The sequence below is a fragment of the Lynx rufus genome, unplaced genomic scaffold, assembly GCF_022079265.1.
Source record: "Lynx rufus isolate CCGP_SWC_20201006 ecotype Redwood Valley unplaced genomic scaffold, mLynRuf1.p SCAF_3, whole genome shotgun sequence".
Lineage (NCBI taxonomy): Eukaryota > Metazoa > Chordata > Mammalia > Carnivora > Felidae > Lynx > Lynx rufus.
The window spans coordinates 122,860,911-122,882,455 of record NW_025814845.1 but is presented as its reverse complement, the minus strand read 5'-3'; the positions used below and the strand labels follow the sequence as shown (position 1 = coordinate 122,882,455).

The window sequence follows — 21,545 nt, the reverse complement described above, 5'->3', positions numbered from 1 at the left end:
AAAATTAAAAATTTTTGCTCCTCAAAAGATACCATTAAGAAAATGAAAAGAAAAGCCACAGAGTGAGAAAACTATTTGCAAATCATGTATCTGATGAAGGACTTCTGTCTAGAATATATAAAAAAACTCCTACAATTAAAAAATATAAAGACTAACAAAAATTAAAAAGTATAAGAGGTTTAAATAGACAGTTCACCAAAGTAGATATAAAAATAGATAAGAACATGAAAATGAAAAATACTGAACATCTTTAGTCTATTCGGGAAACAGAAATTAAAACCACAATGAGAGACCACCATGCATCATTAGAATGGCTATAATTAAAAAGACCCATAATAAGTGCTGGTGAGCATGTGGAGAAATTGGAACTGTCATGTAATGCTGATGGGACTGTCAACTGGTACAATCATTTTTTTATATTAATATGATCCAGCAATATTATTCATATCCCTCCAATGTTACTCATTTGTATTTAGTTCTATGCAATTTTATGACATGTGTAGGTTTGTGTATCCACTACCAGTCAAGATATAGAACAGGTCCTTCACCACAAGGATCCTTTATGATGTCCTCTTAGAACCACACTCACCTCCCCTCCCTTTCCCATTCCTAATCCCTGGTAACCATTTATCTGTCCTCAATCTGTATAACTCTGTCATTTCAAGAATGTTTTATAAAAGAAATCATATAATACATAATCATTTGAGATTGGTTTTTTCACTCAGCATCCAAAATTGTTCATCCAAATTATTATATATATATATATCAATAGCTTGTTCCTTTTTAATCTTGAGCAGTATTGCATGAAACGGATGTACCATGGTTTATTTAACCACTCACCCACTGTAGAACATCTGAGTTGTTTCTGGATTCTGGCTATTACAAACAAATCACTATAAACATGCATGGACAGGTTTTTGCATGAATGTAATTTTCATTTCTTTGGAATAAATGCCCAAGAGTGCAACTGCTAAGTCTGACAGTAATTGCATGGTTAGTTTTTCCTTTTTTAATTTTTTAATATTTATTTTATTTTTTTTAAGAGAGAGAGAGAGAGAGAGGGAGAGAAACGTGGGGGAGAGGCAACGAGAGAGGGAGACACAGAATCCAAAGCAGGCCCCAGGCTCTGAGCTGTCAGCACAGAGCCCAATGCGGGGCTCGAACACATGCAAGATCATGACTTGAGCTGAAGTCAGATGCTTAACCAACTGAGCCACCCAGGCGCCCCTGGTTAGTTTTATAATAAACATCCAAACTCTTTGCTAGAGTGGTTCTACAATTTTTCATTCTCACCAGCAATGTATGTTTATTTTAGTCATTCTTACAGGTGTGTAGTGATATCTCACTGTGGTTTCCATTTTGCATTGCCCTAATGGCTTATGATGTTGAACATCTTTTCATGTGTTTATTGGGTCATTTATATGTCCTCTTCAGTAAAATTTCTATTTGTATCTTTCCCCCATTTTCTACTTGGATTTTTTTGTCATTGACTTTTGAGAGTTTTCTATGTATTCTAGATACTAGCCTTTATTGGACTTGGCGATTGCAAATATTTTCTCCTAGTCTGTAGGTTTCTTTTCATCCTCTTAAGAGGGTCCTTTGTAGAGTAATCGTTTTAAGTTTTGAGGAGGTTCTATTTGTCAATTCTTTCTTTTATAGATTGTGCTTTTGCTATCAAGTCTAAGATTGCTTTGTCTAGTCCTAGATCCCAAAGATTTTCTTTCTTTTTGTCCCTAAAATTTTATACTTTTACATTTTCATTTAAGTTCATAATTTTTAAAAAATTACTTTTTTTTAACTTTATTTATTTTGAGAGAGATAGCACAAGCAGGGGAGGGGCAGAGAGAGAGAGGGAGAGAGAGAATCCCAAGCAGGCTCCATGCTGTCAGCACAGTCTGACATGGGGCTCGAACTCACAAACTGGGAGATCATGACCTGGGCTGAAATCAAGATTCGCATGCTTAACCAACTGAGCCACCCAGGTGTCCCCCTAAAATTGTTTTTACCTCTGGTAAAATATACATAACATGAAATTTTCCAAATTAACCATTAGTCATAGATCATGGATGTCTTTAGCAGAGAAGAGATAATTTGAACAGAATGAGGGGATGCACTGAGGATCAAGGAACCTAAAAAGGGATTGAATGATAAACATTAAGCCCTAAGGCACTTACTTTTCTCTACTCATTCATTTATCCAAAATTCCTGGCAGAGAAATAACATGTTATTAGATGTCTTCAATTCTGTACCAGTTTTCTCTTCTGGACCATTTCCACAAACTTAAATGTTTATCATTTCATGAGAGTTAGAGTTACTGCAAATAAGTAAAAAATTTCAAAACCACAGTAGAGATAGACTCTGGTCTATCAGCTGAGAGCTGCTTTTATTATATCAACCTGAACACAAGACCAGTTTGAATTAGTATCTCTGTAAGATTGTAAATAGCTCAGTGTTCTGGGTCACACAGTCAGAACTAAAGATGTTGACTCCTAACATTCTGAGAGTCTATGCTCCCTGCTTCTCTCCCTCCCTTCCTAAATATATATGAACTGTCTTCTGTCTACCTGATGAATTACATAGTGTCTAAGAGTTGAGTCCCAGGGATGCATCCATCACCAACTCTGTCTTCTTTCCTCCATCCCCTGTAGCACTTTCTTTTCCCCAACAATTGAGAAAAGGACTATATATACAGAGAATATCTGTACCACAAAATTACACACACACACACACACACACACACACACACAGACACACACACACACACACACACACACACACACACTGTATAAAAAAGGAACACAGAGTATTTCTTATCCTTTCTCCACTTTCCCCTTTGTTTATGACATGGCCCTTCATCCATTATCAAAGAAAAATTCCTTGAATTTTATAGAACAGAGATAAAAACATTCATTTATTTTAAAGTATGTATGTAAATTACATATGACCATGTAATTTAAGTGGCATACCAAATAAATATACAGTGATTTTCTGATCCAGTAATTTCAAGTTATGTAAAGTTTTTGTCTTTAAAATCTTTAGGGAGTACCTCTTTTTTTTTGTATGATATTTACCTAAAATAAATGCAAAAGTCTTCTTTACTTCTTTTTCCTAACTGAAACATGAATGATTGCTGAAAGATCTGGTCACTTGGTTTAGTGCTGATCTTAATTATTTGAAAGACAAGATAATGAACAGTTCTAAGATCATGACAAAGAATTTAAAACTTATTCAGTTTTGATGAGAAATGCATGATTTATCCAATAGGTTTCATGGATACCTGGTCACCAAGACCCTCAATGAGGCCAGAGTTCTGATGTGTGATAACTAAATGGGGGAGACAAAGAGACAATAACAGCCCTTGCCTGTTCTTTTTTAATGATTTTATTTATTTATTTATTTATTTATTTATTTATTTATTTTTTAGAGAAAGAGAGCAGGAGCAGAGGAGTGGGGGCAAAGAGGGAGAGAGAATCTTAAGCAGGTTCTATGCTCAGCATGGAGCTCACTGCAGGGCTCTATTCCAAGACCCTGGGATCATGACCTGAGGTGAAATCAAGAGTTGGACGCTCAACAGACTAAGCCACCCAGGCACCCCGGGCATTCTTCTAATTGATGTTAGTAGTCACTGCAGGAGCAAGCCTACCATGCATCATTGTGCCTAAGGGGACTCCATGGGATTAGGGTCCCTCATTATTATTTCGTACAAAAATAATGACTTGAGAGATCAAGTGATTTATTTAAGATCAATTACAAACCATTTAAAAAAATTTTAATTTCCTGGGATTATGCCCATTTACTTTTTTGGGAGTTGGAGACATAAGCCACTTAAAAATATCAAAGGTTATGAAGACATATTAATATTTCTGAAGTTAAGGTTTTGAGCTTTGACCTACTATGGAACAAAATGGAGGAGAGTGAGAGGCAGGGATGAAAGGCAGGAACAGGGTAGTTAGTGAGATGCCACAGGGGTTGATAAACTGTTTTTGTAAATGGCCAGATAGCAAATATTTTAGGCTTTGCAGACCATATGGTGTCTGTCAAAATGATTTACTTAAGTAATGGGTATGGCTGTGTTCCAATAAAAGTTCATTTACAAAAATAGGTGTTGGGTTGGATTTGGCCCACTGGTCGTAGACCCACCCCTGGGCCAGAGAATGAGGAGAAAGCAGAAATGGTGAGCACTCAGTGCTTGCACATGAAGCTCTGGAATATCCCTTTTAGTGTATAGTACTTCCAGATTTACTTCCCCTCCTTGATGGTGGCCCAGGAGATGGAGGCAATTTTAAGGTCACTCTATAACACCAATGAAAATATTCCTATGAAGCTATTTCCATGGAACAAAAAGCAGGAGAAGTTTCAACAAATCACCTAAGTTTAAATGCATATTCATAATTGCAAAACCCAGTGCTCACACACATTTCACTCACTTCTGAATACCTTCTGGGAGTATGTATTATTTGCGCTATAAGACCATTGTAAGTTGCATTTGAAATTGAGTCAGTGTTTTTGATAAATAAAATTTCTTTTTAGGGATGCTGCAATGCAAACCTTGTGGATGATATTATGAGGGATTTTATTCTGTCTTCATAAGCTGCAACTTGGTAAATTTCTATAGCAACCTTCCCTTACCAATCTTATTTTAATAGTAGTAACCAGATTATAACTAAACCTCCAAGTTTTACCTAGCAACTGGCACACCCAAGATATGTCATTTAACAAAAATAACCTCAGAGAGATTGTGTGGAAAATTTCATTAATTTAACTTAAACTCTCATAACATTTACTGTCTGCAATCATTGTTTTTTAATTTGTGTTTCATAGTGTGTTTAGACATTTTATTTTTTTTAAAGTTTTTTATTTATTTTGAGAGAGAGAGAGTGGGAGAAGCAGACAGAAAGGGAGAGAGAATCCCAAGCAGGCTCCATGCTGTCAGCACAGAGCCCAACATGGGCTCAAACCCACGAACAGCGAGATCATGACCTGAGCCGAGATCAAGAGTTGGACACTTAACTGACTGAGCCAATCAGGCACCCCTGAATATTTTTAAATAAATAACCATTTATTATAGCAGTAATGGAAAATGCTGAAACCTTATTTCTGTATCCCTTGAAATTAATTTGACTAATTTTGTTTCAGCTGCAGATACTCCTTTGGGAGAAAGAGAAATGGCAGTGTTTCTATTTTTTTTTTTTCCACGTTTATTTATTTTTGGGACAGAGAGAGACAGAGCATGAACGGGGGAGGGGCAGAGAGAGAGGGAGACACAGAATCGGAAACAGGCTCCAGGCTCTGAGCCATCAGCCCAGAGCCCGACGCGGGGCTCGAACTCACGGACCGTGAGATCGTGACCTGGCTGAAGTCGGACGCTTAACCGACTGCGCCACCCAGGCGCCCCCAGTGTTTCTATTTTTAAAGAAAATGTTAAATAGGTGTTTCACTTTTAAAATGCTTTTCATGTGTGTGCATGTTTGGTGGTCTCAAAAACTTCAACAAAACACCAGAGTATAAGATTACCCTGGCAGTTAGGCTAATTTGATTGTATATGTTTGTATTCTCAAACAGAATGTGTGCCACTCAAAGTCATGGTTATCCTAGATTTGTGTTTTCTATAGACACTTAGTAAATATGTGAGTTGATGTGGGGATTATCCATTATGGAGGCAGATAACAGATTTGTTTGAAAGCCAAAGAAGAATTACAATGAACACAATTCACACATATGCCCCACAGGTCTTTAGAGCATTCAGAATTAGAAAAAAATTCCTGTTTAGGCATTGCTGCCTAATTCTTAATAGTGTACCATGCCCTGGTATAGTTCTCCAAAATTACTGATCAAAATTTAAAGATTTATAATCAATATTTATATAAAAATATATATTTAATATATAGGTATATTTTGATATGCAAATATTACATACATCTTTTTATATATACCTACATAGGTCATATATGTGTATGTGTGTATATATATTTCAGCATATGTATGTACAGAAAGATGCATATGAGAATTTCCATAGAAGTACTATTCATATTAGCTCAATTTTAGAAACCGTTTAATGCCTACATAGAGTAGAGTGGATAAATTGTGGCATACTCAGACAAGGAAGTACTATAGAGTAATGAGAATGGATGAGCTACAACACAACAATGTGGGTTACTCTCAAAAATGTAATGTTGAACAAAAGAAGCCATACAGAGTAGAATATATATCATATGATTCTATTTATATAAAATACAAAAATAGGCAAATTCATGCCATTAGAAGTCAGGAAAGTGGTTGCCTTGGGAGTTAGGGTGATTCATGACTGAGGGACTTCTGGGAGCAGGTAATGTTCTGTTTCTTGATCCTGGTTACACAGATGTGTTCGTTTTGTGAAAATTCATAGAGTTGATACTTATGTACATTGTTCTGGATGTATATTATACTTCAATAAACTTTTTAAAGTTTACACAGTATTATGGCTCTTAAATGATGTAACATTCCCCTAATTTTCATAGGTTTATTTTCTATAAGAAAATCAAATTTGGGGAAACAATGGAAATATTCAGAAAAACAGCATTTATGACATAAATGACATTATTTTAAGGGAGAATTTTGGAGTGTTCAGGACATCTTTATTTTATGAAACTAAGTTAAAAATTCGCAGCAGAGATGGTTCTCTCTCTCTCTTTATTCCTTCCTTCCTCCCCTTCCCCTTCCTTCCTTCCTTCCTTCCAGGTACAGACATTTAGCAGAATTGCCTCATCAGCTAGAAAACTCATGTGGGATGGGGCACAGTATATTGTTCAGTACTTGGCAGAGATGTGTGCCCATCCCATTCCTTTCATACTCTGATAGGCAATGACTTTGGACATTTTTAACTTGTCCAGTAATTATTTGCTTTACTTGTTGCTTTTATAACTAGGGATATTAATAAACTCCTTACTTAGTTTTAGATTCAATGGACCACTTCACAAAATAATATACTTCATATGTACATTTTTTTTCAAATTGAAGATTTCTGGCTCCTTTTTATTTTTTTAACGTTTTATTTATTTTTTAACAGAGAGAGACACACCATGAATGGGGGAGGGGCAGAGAAAGAGGGAGGCACAGAATTGGAAGCAGGCTCCAGGCTCTGAGCCATCAGCCCAGAGCCCGATGCAGGGCTCGAACTCACGGACAGTGAGATCGTGACCTGAGCTGAAGTTGGATGCTTAACCGAATGAGCCACCCAGGCGCCCCTCTGGCTTCTTTTTAAATATCAGTTGAGACATATTTCCCAAACATCATCGATTGTGTTCCACATTCCCCTTTTAATTCCTGTGCATCTGGTAAACCTAGGAAGGAAGGTCTAGAAATGCAACATTTAGTTTTAGCAATAAAATCTCATGTTTCCACCCCAAATAAAACTATGGGCTAGTCACAAACACTCATTTTTGTCTCATGTCCACTGAAAAATTGCCTGGCCCTCCCAGAAATAACTGGGTGAGACACCTATTTAGCAAAATGTGTCCCTCTGAGAAGATAAGCAGATGTATATGTCTAGACAATCAGCTCATCAAGAGCTCAACCTTTGTTTTATTATTTTATTTTCTGGTTCCTTTCTGTTGGTTGACCTCACCAACATGACGAGTATAGAATACAAAAATCTGCTTACCAGATGTGCCAATGCAATCTGCAAGATTTACAACATAAATACTATTCTGAAGAACAGTCTCTGTATCATACACATTTTCCTTTATGATGTTTTCCTTCTGTCTTAAATAAGCAACTGAAGAAGTTATTGGATTTAATGGAGGAGAGAAAAGGGTCTGACTTTATCTTTGAACATGGTCTTTGAAAATATATTTCTGTACCAGGGATGGCATCTGGATGACTGGAAAGTTTGCCCTATGAGGTATACAGAAGAGAAGTGGTATGGCTGCTTGTCCTACAGCATGGTCTCCGAGATCAGACTGGATCCAAATCCCGGCACTGCCACTTGCTAGTTGTATAACCTTGAGGAAATCCTTAAAAACTGTATCTCAGTTGTGGTGCACCGTGGTTTGTTGCGAGGATCAAAAAAGTTAGCCTGACACAGGGCAAATGCTAGTTAAGCTTCAGGGAATACTATTCTCACAGTACATATTGGTATACATAACATATTTTAAGATTGCATGTTTTTCCTTCATTGATTCAGGAAGTGCTTCTCAACACAGTAGAGCGAATGCTCTTGTTAAGATATAAACCAAATCATGTCACTAATCTTCTCTTGACCTTCTAAAAGCTTTCTATCTCACTCAGAGGAAAAGGCTAAGGGCTTTATAAAAGGTGCACAGGTAGGGTGACAATGTTTAGGACATGATATTTTTAGGACAATCCATGTTTATGCCTATTGTCCAGATGCAATTATTGATGACAGTGTCTCTTTTCACTCTCAGAGTATCCTGGTTTAAATGATAAAATATACGGTTACCCTATTATTAGGCCCTATGTTGTCTGCTTCCCCCATCACATAGCCTACCGCCTATCCCTGTGACCTCATGTTACTACTGTCTCCCTTCCACTCACCACCATGGCCTCTTTGCTGGTCTTTTAACCGTCCAGACACATTCCTGCCTCAGGGACTTTGCCTTTGCCATTTCCTCTGCTGGAATGCTCTTACCTTAGATAGTGGCGTGGAAAGTTTTAGGTTTTTTATTCAACTGTTATCTTGTATTGAGGCATTCTTTAGCCACCACTCTAAAATTAGTATCTTTCCCCCTTTCTTTCTATTCCTCTTTCCCATTTTACTTTTCTCCTTATCAGTGATCTATGTGAGATATTTATTTATTTAACTTGCTTATTGTCGAATTCTTCTACTTGAATGTATGCTCCAAGAGGGCAAGGATGGATTGTCTGTTTTTCTTTACTACTATTTCCCCAATGACTGGTGTATAGTAGGAGCTCAGTAACTATCTATTGAATGGATAAAGGAAGAACATTTAGAGAGGAAAGATCTGATGTCACTGAGTAACCAAATGGCCAATCCACTGCTATCCCCATTACCTTCTAGAGTAAAATAGGGCTCATATGTTTAGGATTCATGTTATGAGAAGAATTATTTGACCAGCTTCCATTACGGACGCTCTTTTCTAAGTAAGTTGTTGGAAAAGTTGAGATGGGAAACAATGTCAACAAACCTCATACAGAGGTTTAAATTCTAAAAGTAACCTCTCAATTTGCACATCCAAAAATAGGATTAAATCTTCCTGAGGGCACACTTGGATCGCTGCTTCCTGAGTCCAGGAACACCGGGGACTTCAAACCTTCCAAGTTTAAGTAAACATTTCAGAGCATGTGGTCTTGTAAAATTTTTGATGTTCAAATTTAAAAATAAGTCTACCAAAAATTAATATGGAGTGATACTTACGTTTAGTCCCGTTACCGAATTTAATCTCAACTATTAACTTTATAATGTAGGAAAGTTTTTCCAAGAAAAGCTAGACATAGTTAAAAATAAAAGTGTAGCTATAGAAAGCAGTTATTTGAACTCCCAGGAGAATATGGTAGCTACAGAAAGCAGTTGTAGAATTTCTGGCAGTATATCAAATTTATTTTGACAGAATTTCTTAGAACAGTCCACACTTAATCACTCTAGTCTTAGAATCAACTTCAGACACAGAGAAGTTGATACCCCACCCTCTTTCATTTTAGTTAGCACACTCTTTATACCAACTGCATACCCTTGTATGATAATAAAGAAATAACACTCATATCCTAGCAACTCGTAGATGAAGACACCATAGAAATATTTCAGAATGAAATAGCCCGAACATCTGCTTGTACTGCAAGCACTTGAAGCAGTGCAACATTTACATCCCCTCCCCAGCCCTCACTATTTTATGTTAAATTTAGAACACAGCAGCCTCTTCCATGAACTGAATGGTTCGATGGGGGAGTATCATCAGCCATGATGTTTCTTTACATCTCCACACCTTCCTAATGAGAACGGGACTGAAACCATCTCTCTCTCCTCAGCCATGGGAACAATCTTGCAGTTATGGATGGTTTCCATTCCCCCCACCTCCCTGAAATAGGAATAACTGTGCTGTGAGCCAAATGCTGAGGGTTAAGAGAGTAACCTCACATGAGAATAATTACTTAACATGAGCATGAGAGAAGGCAATGAGGTTCCCAGACACAGGAAACGAAAAGTCAGAATGGGAGGTAGAGTTGGAGAGGGTTCTGAAGCCTTTCCAGACAGCAACTTCCTTATAACAAACAGTAAATTGGGTAATAAATTTATCACTCTGTCATTTTATGTGTACAGATATTCTAAAATCAGCTAGTTAGCATAATGAATTTTTTGCAATGCGCATGTGTCTTAGCAACGCCAGAAACTCAAACTCAACCTATTTCCTGTTCTCTGAAGAGCAAATAAAATCTTTAGTGATATGAATGTTCATTTTGATATCCCAAATCACGTGTAGGTTTAATATTCCAATCAAAACCACAATTCCAAGTATGCTCAAAGAATGCATATTGCACAGAAACTCTGAAAAAAGAGTCCTCAATTGATTATATGTACCAGAGAGAGGAAGGTAACACAGTGGTCCAGACATAGGCAGAAGGGGAAAATGACCCTGTTATGTGCTGCTCTGCTTTGCACACATTTCCCTCAGATTTATGGACCCTGAGACGTTGCTCATTTGCAAGAAAAAAGTAGAAATTCAATAAATTCAAAAAGGAAGTCAGCTTTTAGATCTTGAATTGCATGGGAGGAAAAACACTCTTATAGAAGCAAGTACCAGTACATGTTCTTATTTTACTCATTCATCAAATATTTTTTAACTTGGATACAATGCTAGATGCAGGAGATACAATGATAAATGAGAATTATGGCAGCCTGTCTTAAGGAACTTGAAGTCTAGTGGGGCAGACAGGCAAGTGAATTGGCAAATAAAACAGAGTGTGTGTTAAATGCTATTTCAGGGTTAATAGAGGGTGTCGTGGGAGCGCATGAGAAAGGCACTAACCCAGTTTGGGTTATAGATACTTGCCAGACAAGGAGATGTTTAAGCTGAGATCCAAAGAATAAAGCAGAATAAGCCAGAGGAGGCCTGAAGGGAAAATCTGCCAGGTAGAGAGACCATCTTGGTATTCTCAGACAGGCCAGGTTAGCTCCAGGAAAGGGAGGTAGAGGAATGTGTACAGAGAGAGGCCCAGGAGGGAAGGCAGAGGCAGAGCTACCCCATAGGAAACATTTAGCTGCAATGCACCAACAAGGGGCAGAGATCTTGGTCAAAGGACACACTTTTCTTTATCAAAATTCAGGGAATATAGTTTTTATCCCTAATTTTATGGTTATAGTACTATTACTGGAGTACATAAGAAGGATATGTTTTTATTTGCTTGATGCTAAGTAAAAGGGAGACACCATCATTATCACATAGGCAATAATCTGGTGGGTAATTTGATCAATTTGGGGAAATAAGATGCGTAGACCACAGATAATTTCCTGTGTCTTGTACATAAATGAAGATTCCCTCTAACAAATTGTCATCATAATCATCAGTACCATCAGTATTTAAACTGGAAGATCTCAGAGAAATCTGATAAGAAGTCAATTTTAACAGTAAAGACCCTGAACAAATCAAATTATACCAAAAAGCACTTACTGAATGACTACTATGTTTGAGACACACAATCTATAAGTTGTGGCGATTTATTTTTTAGGCAAAAGTTGCCTTGGTGATTTGATGTGTCAGGAGACAACTTTGGTATGGCTGCCCCAACAACAGAATGGATTCCAGTTGCACAAGATGTCAAAGGCTGTGTGAATATGCAGATAACTGGCTCCAAGCAAACGTCTCTGGTTTCCACATTGCTCAGATCCTCTGCCAGAGCAACATATTGAGTCTTGACTTTCCATTGCAAAATATTTCTGATAATTTCAAACAGAATTATATCTGTTTATTTTTCATTGTTGTCCTCAATAAGAGGTGGATGCTTAGAGTGGTCCAAATTAGTAACCAACAATCAGTTACTAGATTCTGCCACTTGCTGGTTAGCTTCTTCTCACAAACCTGCTTTACCCTACATGCTAAAAAGAGACACTATTCACCTACAGTATCATCTACGACATCACTAGTTTCAATGCCCAGCTCTGCATGTGAGAGATTTCTATGCTAAGTCATTGGACTCCACTTCTTCCCTCGGCCACCATTTTAATCCTTTGCAATCTACTTCCTCGTACACATATTTCCCCACATTCCTGTTTCTACTAAAGGGGCTGAGCTACAGTGTTTTATGGGCATATCTGTGTGCAAACATGGGTGAGCTGTTATCCTGAAAGCACATGATGCCAAGCTTTGGCTGGTTACCCATGCATAAACATCACTTTTAGAGGTTCCCTTCTATTCAAAATTATAACCCATCTCCCTATAGATGGCACTCTATGGCATTAACATAATCTCAAGAATCATTAAAGAGTACAATTATTAGATTCTGCTGTTCTAACCTATATTGGCATTTAGTAGTTGGGGGTTATTTGTATCCCTAAGATACAAGGTTTTAATTGCTTTGTCATTGTAATGGATGTAAACAATTTATACACAGATCAATGTACTGGCTAAATTTGGGCATTTCTTGAAAATTCAGGATATCAGATAATGTAATTTCCTCACACATAAAATCCATCATCAGTTTAGGTGACAAGCATGAGTATTTGAAAGGGTCGGTAACTCTTTTCCCTTCCTCTCTCCTGTTTTGGTCAGTCTTCTCTTATAATTAGTGATATTATGCTTTTTGCATAAGTAAGAATTAGAGTAATCCTTTGATAACGTTAGTAACAACTTTTCCCCAACATTGCCATTTGCAAGGCCCTTGCATGCTTGAAAACCAAGAAGGTAACTCGCATTTATTTGCTTCCTTTGGTTCCTTCTGCTTTGAATTTTATTGTCTCAGATTGTCTGGTTTTATCACCAGGTAGTGTGTCTGTGTGTGTGAGAGTACAAGCTAGGGCCAGAGGAGACTCTCTCCACTTTTTGGCTTATTTCTTCTTTATGCAACACATGTAGCTTTGGACTTATTTTTCAATTTAGGATCTGTAAATGCCTCAGTAGCAGTCCTTCAGTGACTAGACCTAGCCTCTCTGAGAATGTCATTATTTTTTTAAATGTTTATTAATTTTGAGAGAGAGAGAGAAAGCATGAGTAGGAGAGGGACAGAGAGAGAGAGAGAGAGCGAAAGAGAGAATCCCAAGCAGGCTCCCCGCTGTCAGCCTGGAGCCCAACGCAGTGCTCAGTCTCATGAGCCATGAGGTCATGACCTGAGCCGAAACCGAGTCAGACACTTAATGGACTGAGCCACCCAGGTGCCCCTCTGAGAATGTTATTTAGTTAGCTGCAGTGATGGCATTTTGACAAGAGCTGTGCCTGCACATTGGCAGCTGGTAGGAAGTAGGTAAAGTATGATCAGAGTGGAGAGGACCTCGACTACTAAACATGGAAGCTCCTGGGTGATTTTTATTAAAATGACACTCGGTAAGTAGAAGTGAAGACCAGTATAGGCTGGAGAAAAGAAACCCTGAAGATAGGGAGATTGATTAGGAAACTTTTGGAAATAGGTGTGGAGGGACCCCCTCTTCCATGCTCACAGATCAAGAGCCACTTGGTACAAAACACCATGGTAAAGGGAGATGGACAGCTGCTGCTTTGCCTTGCAGCATGCCATGGTCAGAGGAGTCCACAGGTCTGATAGGTGAGACTTCAAAGCATCAGACTCTTACAGCAGGAGGCAGCTGCAGACCAAAGGCAGGAAGGCCCAGAGCTCACATCACTAGGAAGGATTTCTCTGGACTCTCCTGGGCAGATATCAGGGAAACTACATCTTCTCATCTCCCAACTCAGAGAAGAGGACTGACAGAATGAGGTAGAAATAACCCCCAAATACTGGGAGGCTTTTTAGCTTAAATGTTTTCTTCTTTTCCTCTGGAAGAAGATTGAAATAACTAAAGCATGTATGTATTTTTTTAACCCAAAAGGTTTACTTTCTAAAATTAATGTTGGTTAAATGTCTCATTATGTGAGTTTTAGAAAAACAGTAATTACACAAATGTACCCCTGCGATGTAAAAGCCTGTCAAACTGTCCACATTGTATAGAACTACAATAAGGGATATAAAGTATTAGAGTCCCAAAAGGAAGAACCATTTGGTCAAATGAGGATGTGTAAATTATTATCCATTGTTATATGAATGTAAAACCAAGTTTTATTTGAATTTTCACCAAGTGGGAATAGTCCAGACGGTCTGGCTTCGTGTGTTGGTCTGGACTAGAAATGATGTTTAGTCTAGTGACTGGCAGGTAGCACCTCAAAGAGATAAGCGAGTGTCTTTTCCAGCAGTCGCAAATATTGGTTTTCCAAAAATGTTCTTTGCAAATGGTCAAACGGGAATAATTAATTCAGAGATAGTTAATTATTCTTCTGAGGCATGATGGGTTGGTTAACTAGTATATAAGTATGAATAATCAATGTTTAATACTCTACAACATAACTACTAGAGTAAAATTTTGAATAAGAGTCATATAAATACTTTAAATCTATTAAAGAAAGATGTCATGAGAAAGCCTCGTGTTCACACACATTATTTCATAAAGAGAAAATTAATAACCTTTAAAAAAATTTAAGTTCTATAGCATGTGCTAAACATTTTAAGTTAATTATGCATTTTCAGTTTTGCATCATAGTTCAGTTCTAAAATCCCATTTCAAGTTCAAATAGAAAACATATGTTTTCATGCCATTCTGTGAAAAGAGATGGCATATAATTTTATCATTTGTTGTCTGATTTCTCCAATTTTGCCAACAATATACTTGAGTACTTTTGAAATGCTTTTTATTTGTAACGTTTGAGACTGTAATCATTGTTTTCATCTTTACTGTCAGCACTTCATTGTGTGACTGCTTTTCCTGGTAGGCGAGCATAATTTTGCCATAGTTTAAGTGTATTTATTGGAAACCGAGAGACTCTTAGTTAAAATTTATCATGTCTTCAAACAAAACTTGCTACTTAAAGTCATATTTCAGAATATTATTGCTCAGAATAGTTTTGTTTTTATGGATAAGACATAGAAGAAAAAAAAAGAAAGGCTGAGGAAAGTACTTTTCCTGGGTTTAGAATAAAGACATTCCATAACATCTTGCATAGACCACGTAATTTTACTTGAATTTTAGTTCACTTGAATTCTTGCAGCCATTTTCCCCTCACAACCACTAGACCAAATACGAAACATCTAATTCCTTTGGGCTTTACTTTGTTTTGGTACTAACCAGTCCCTAAAGCAAGATGATCACAGTGACAGTGGGTGAGTTATCTTCCCCTCCCACTGAGGCATCACTTTTGTCATATTTGTCTTGGGATCCTTATTGCCTAGCTCAGGGGCAGGCACACAGTGGGTACTCCACGAATAAAAACTCTGTAAACTGAAGAAATGAAGAAGGCAACAGTAAACTGAGGCCTATTTTAAATGGCTTTAGTGACACTGTTCAACAAGGTCAACACTGAGCTGAGATCACGTGGACCTCACTATCTCTAAGTCACCGAGACAACTGAGGGAAGCCAGCATACCCTTTGGCTTCCATCGTCAATCCAGATCGTCAAAATAAAACAGGTACTTTCATTTCAACATGTACCCTGGCTATCTGGCCACTGAATGGCATCACATTAAAAAGGTTACAGAAACTGAAGAAATACTTATTTTAAGTATCTTTTGGGCTCAATACATCTCACCCTGAAAACTGAGTCTCAGAAAAATCCAGTTTCTTCCCAAGATTGCCCATCCACTCAGCAAGCTCAGGGCTGGCATGAGAATCTGCTTCATTAAAGACCGTGACTTTAAATAGTCTTCCCCAAAACGCGATTTTGTAAACAATTAAGTTAGCAAATAAATGTAACATTTAACAAGTAATAAAAATGTTAAAGGCCACCAAAGTTGAAGGCTGCAGAAATCACTCTCAGTAAAAACACAGACTAAAACTCCAAAGGTCTGCAGCAACTCTCTTACTGTGGAATCAGAACGTATGTTCAAACCTGCAAATATAGTTGTGGTTACTTCCTACCTTAAACACATTGATAGGGAGATCAATGACCACATAGATAAGGTCTCCAAGGGCAAGGCTGGCTATCAGCGCGTTGGGGCCATTCCTCATACACTTGTTCTGGTAAATGATCCTGAGCAGAGTTGCATTCCCCACCATTCCCACGATGAAAATAGTACAAGATATCACAGTGTTAATGTATTTGAAAGCTGAAGTAATCTTAGTCTGCTGTGGGCAATAGCTGTGCATTGAGCCATTGCTAGGTAGGGCCAAATTAGTGGGTCGATGAGTGGTAACGAGGAAGCTGAGCTCTGTCCCACGAAAAGTGGTGAAATCATCCACTGGAGTACTTAGGTTTGTGCTGTAGCTTTCAGGATTATCACTGATCACACATCCAACCAGCGCTACCCAGAAGGACACCTTGAGGCAAAAGGTTTCCATCGTGATGCAAATTTGAGGAAATGTCTCTTACTACCTTCCCTTTATACACTTGCTTTTTTTTTTTTTTTCACCTGGAAAAGAAAGGAGGAAAAATAATTGGTTACAAAATCCAGCTGCCAATAATTGTAGTCAATGATTATTTACTGCGTCAGGTAAAAAGTAATATATATTTGGTAATTAGATAAGATCTGTGTAAGGTTATCCCACGGCAGGGAAAAAAGACAAGATCAAAGCTCCATTATGGCAAATTCTCTATCTCTATCATCTCTATCTCTATCTCTATCTATCTCTATCTCTATCTCTATCTCTATCTCATCTCTATCTCTCTCTACGCCCCTCTGCTTCCTTCTCTTTCTCTCTCTCATCTCCATCCATGATTATATCTAGATTATAATATGGATGAGGACATATGGGTTTTTCCTTTAGTAGATCAAAAGTTACTTTTTCTCTCCATTACACTGGCTGATAAAAACCTGAATTGCAAAAATCTTCAAGAGTTGAGATACAAAATTTTATTTATTAATGGAAGAGAAAAGGCATTATTTGCCGAGTAAAATTTACATGGTATCAAGGCATAAAATTAGCAAATTCTGTAACTAACAATTCAATATTCCAAAATGTGTTCTGTTGTACACATGGTAAATAATGAACATGGGGTTAAAATGTAGCACAGGTAGTTATTTAAAGTGTCATAAAATGCTCTTTTAAAATCAGAACTGTGCTTAATACCATCAATACATTTAACAATCTTAGTTTCGATTAAAAGTTATATAATTGATACACACAAAATATTCATTTTATTGAAAATCTTGATGATTAATGTGTACAATCCACCTCTCTGACACGAATTTTTTCTCTCTCTCTTCCATTCTTTAGAAATTATTATCCCAATACTTGCCAGCAAGTGAAGCTGGTAATAATGGCTTTCCAGGCCAGGCACAGAATTTGGCTTTCCAAGGGCTATCTGTCTCATGCTTTCTTTGAAACATCCTATGCGGTTACATTTGTCACACCAACTGTGCTGGGCACTTCACATGCATGGTGTTGTCTAATGCACACCATGCCTCTGTGAGGCCGATGCACAGTTCCTCTAGAAACATAGGGGACCAGAGGCTCAGTAAAGGCAAGGAGCCTTCAGGTCCACAGGTGGTAGTGGCAATGTTGATTCTAAGGCAGGTTTGTCAGACTCTGAGCCTGAGCTCTTAGCCACTAGACCACACTCTCTCTCTCTCATTCTTGTGCTTTCTTAGCACCTAAAATGTTTCAACAGTCTCCCAGAGTTTCCATGAAACAATAGATTTGGGAGGGTGATTACTTGTTTCCAAAAGATCATTTGTTTTCCTTTTTTGTTTTCTTGTTTGTTTAAGTGACTTGCTGACAGCAAGTGGTCCTTCTTGCTCAGAAGGATACTTTAATCCTTAAAAGACATTGGAGGGGCACCTGGGTGTCTCATTCAGCTAAGTGTCTGACTCTTGATTTCAGCTCAGGTCATGATCTTGTGGGTTCGGGAGTTGGAGCCCCACCTCGGGCTCTGTGCTGACAGCATGGAGCCTGCTTGGGATTCTCTCTCTCCCTCTCTCTGCCCTGCCCTCTTCACTCTCTCTCTCTCAAAATAAATAAATGATTTTTTTTTTTTTTACAGAAAAGATGTTGGAGGAAATGAGGGGTTGGTAGTAACACAGTAATCAAAGGTAAATTAAAAATGGCTCCTCCCACTTAAATATTTTGTAAATTTTCTTCTCTGTGAGTTTTTAATGATTCTTTAAATGAAGACCATAACCTCATTAATGCAGTGGCATGTGTCTATGATATATAGGGTCATAATGTAGTTTTTTTAAAAATTGTGTCCTTTTTCTTGGCCTATTTATAGTTGGTATTAACCGCTTTTAGGAATTTTGATAGTTATATTGGGAAATCAGTAGAGCTTAGGTTTACTCAATATGTCGATGAAATAAGATTTATTCAAGTTGTGCAGAAGGTCTAAAGTAAGTACAAGGTGTAAATACCATATACTTTTGCCTTCCCCTGAGGTTTTTCCTGGGAACGTGAAAAAATAACATTGTATGTATATTAATAATTTATTATGTATGCATCTGTTATCTGACTTGAACTTTATAACTCTGGTAGGCAGGGGCAATATTCCCATTTTAATCATGAGTTAAGTGGGTCTTGAAGAAGTCTTCATGGCCAAAGAGTGTCAGGACAGGCATAATGTCTCACTTTGCTTTGCTTAATTATAAATAGTTTGCAGTTTTTTCCTGCTTCTTACAGTTTGGAGTGAATACTTGACCGAATACTGTAGATCTACAAAATGCCACTGCTTGCATTCTACAGTGGAGACCAAGATTCTAAGAAAAAAGCACCTTGTCATTCTCTTCTTTAGATCATAGATATGAGAGAAAAGAAATCCTTCAGTATGTTATGCTATTTAATGACTACAGCCTCCTACTTTCCCAGTTGGGATGGACCCTTCAGTAATGTTTCCTTAAAAATGAGAAAGAGAAGGCCTTTCCTGGAAATGGAGTGGCTCTTTGCCCAGTAGAGTCCACTAGGAGGATATTTAGTGAACTGACCTGGCTATCATGGCTATTATGCCAGTTAGGAAAGGTACCACTAGTGTTTGAACATCAGCATACTGGTTTGCTTGGTCAGCTGATTAGGCAGGAACTATGGAGGCCAAGGCTATAGGTTCTCATCAAAGTGTGAGCTAGCTACCATTAAAGCCACGTTTCTTGTTCTTCTCACAATGATACTGCTACATCATTTATGATGACATCTCCATCAGCTCTTGACACATATTAAGCTGCAGAGCTAAGGGATACTTGCCAAAGATATGTGGGTACCATATTATCATTGGGTGAAAAATGCAAAAGCAAATAAACAAAAAGCCTCTCAAATGCATGTTCCTCCATGGATGAACCTGTAGCACATTTCCGTGGATCCAAGTCATGCTGTGCTTGGAACTCTCGGTCACAAGCAGACCTAGCTCTAGTGAAGCATCTCAGGGTCTACCCTGAAAAACACAGTTTATAGATTCAGCCTTCTTCATATTTGGGGGCTAAGAATTTGATGGAGTCCTAAAGCTATTATTAAGGAAGACGACTGAATCCTTAGGTTTACACTGCAAGCATTTAACATCTTGGATTCTCAGGATTAAAGTTCACCTGTAATTAGTAATTTGGAAATTCCAACCTTACCAAAATGGCATAAATTTAGAGCACGTAATTTACTGAAATGATTGCCAAGATGTTTCTCAATTAGTTAACACAGAGGGGGCAGGAGGCCACGAATATCTACTAGAGGAGAGAAAAAAAAAAACCAAACAAACTAGGAACTTTTTATTAGTCTTCTGTGGGTTCTGCTTGCTGGGTAAGAAACTAGCAACTCTCCTTACAGACAACTGACTTTAATGTGCCTCCCACCCCACCCCCTCCGCCGCCAACTCTATCCGGGAACTCCATTAGGATGGTGTAAACAGAGGCTGATTATCTAGAAACAGCCCTTGTTTTCTGCACGTGAAAGGCAACAAGTGCCCTTTAAAGGAGAGCACAGAACACAACGCCCAGACCTCTACAGGCAGGTTTCCAAATTAGCTGCACTGGGGGTTTTCCAAAACACATCAGTCCCTCACACCAAGTGCCCTTGGCTACCCTTGGCATACCCCGGGTGTGCAAGGAGGAGAAGCAGGCGAGTAAGAAAAGGCTGCGAAGCAAACTTCGCAAGTAGGCTTTGGAGCCAGCGACGAGGGCGTGATGTTCCACAAAGTTCTTATATGCTTGGGGGAAAAGGGAGACCAAGGAAAACCGTTGGTTTTCCTCTGACTAAAAATCCTAATCCCGCCTGGGGAGGCTGGGGGCTTTCGATCAGTCCCCCAACCCCCAAACGTTTCCGGAGCGCGCCCTTCCCACAGAGGCGCCCGCCCCGCCACGCGCCCTCGGGCAGGTGGGTGCCAGCCCCTGTGCGAAGGGTCGCCAAGCTGCAGGGCGCCGGGCGAAAACGCTCCCGGCTCGCCAGTCCTCCCAGGTAGCGCCCCCACCCCCACCCCCGCTCGGGTCCCCGAGGAAAGAGTTGCACCGACCGTGGAGCTCGGCGGGCTCAAACAGCTGCCCGGTCCGCGCGCCGCGCCTGGGCGGGAGGAAGCGGAGCCGGCGAGGGTGGGTGGTGGCTGTCCCCGGCTCCCACGCCGCGGCAGCCCGGGAAGCACAGCTGCCTCCGCTTCGGAAAGCTTCCTGGGCACGGCTCCTCCGGGGAGGTCTTCCCGAGCCTCCAGCCTCCGGCCACCGAGTGGGACGGAGCCTCTCCACCGCCCGTCCGCAATCGCCAGACTAAAGGGATGACTGTACGCGCGCGCGCGCGCGAAGGCTCGCAAGAAAAAGAAAACTCCAGGGGAACACGCCTCCCGGCTGTCCTCCCCTTCTCCTCGAAACACTCCCAGACCTTCGCCTCCACTCTGGGACAGCAAGAACGTCCCAACCTTCCAGCCCTCCCAGGAGGAAGACACTATAAAGCACAAAGCTGCCGCCCCCTCCCAGCTGCCTCCCAGGCCCTGAAGGGCAACAGCCTTTTAACCATTTCCTTCCAGTACTGAAGTGGGGGGTTGGCAGTCGAAGGAGGAGAATAGTCCAACAGACAAGACTCAGAACTGTGGAAGGCCTTGCTGAAAAACCCATCCCCTTCACGGGCAGATTTGATCCGGGAGGGAAAGACTGCGGCTAGAGCCGGGGTCCAAGCCGAATGTCTCGTCTCTGCTCCCCGCCCCTTTGCTTGGGTTTGTTTGTATGCCCCCTCTGAAGCTTATCGCGTTCAAGAACCAAACTTAGCAGTTTACTGGATCAAGTTTTGCTACTACCTTGTCTCTTGCATACCACTTCAAGGCAAGGCGGGAGAGTCTGTGAAAGGCTCCAGTGTGTGGCTCAGAGAAACCTACGATTCCTCAAGAAATCCCAACACGGAGGGTGCAGACATTGCAGAAAGCGGGCATCTTTCCATGATGGAGATTTTTATCCTAAGGAGTAGGGGAGGAGATGAAGGACAAAGGCCATTGCCTGTGACATACAAGAGA

General features: G+C 39.4%; 1 protein-coding gene across 2 annotated transcripts in view; it reads right to left on the bottom strand.

The window, feature by feature from the left end:
- The window catches only part of EDNRA (endothelin receptor type A), a 54,452-nt gene extending 37,969 nt beyond the window's left edge, over nucleotides 1-16,483 (bottom strand). For both annotated transcript variants that reach the window (XM_047091901.1, XM_047091902.1), the window contains exon 1: nucleotides 16,064-16,483. In XM_047091901.1, coding sequence (XP_046947857.1) covers nucleotides 16,064-16,483 — 420 coding nt within the window. The remainder of the gene's footprint in view (nucleotides 1-16,063) is intronic.
- Between the last annotated feature and the right edge of the window lie 5,062 nt (nucleotides 16,484-21,545).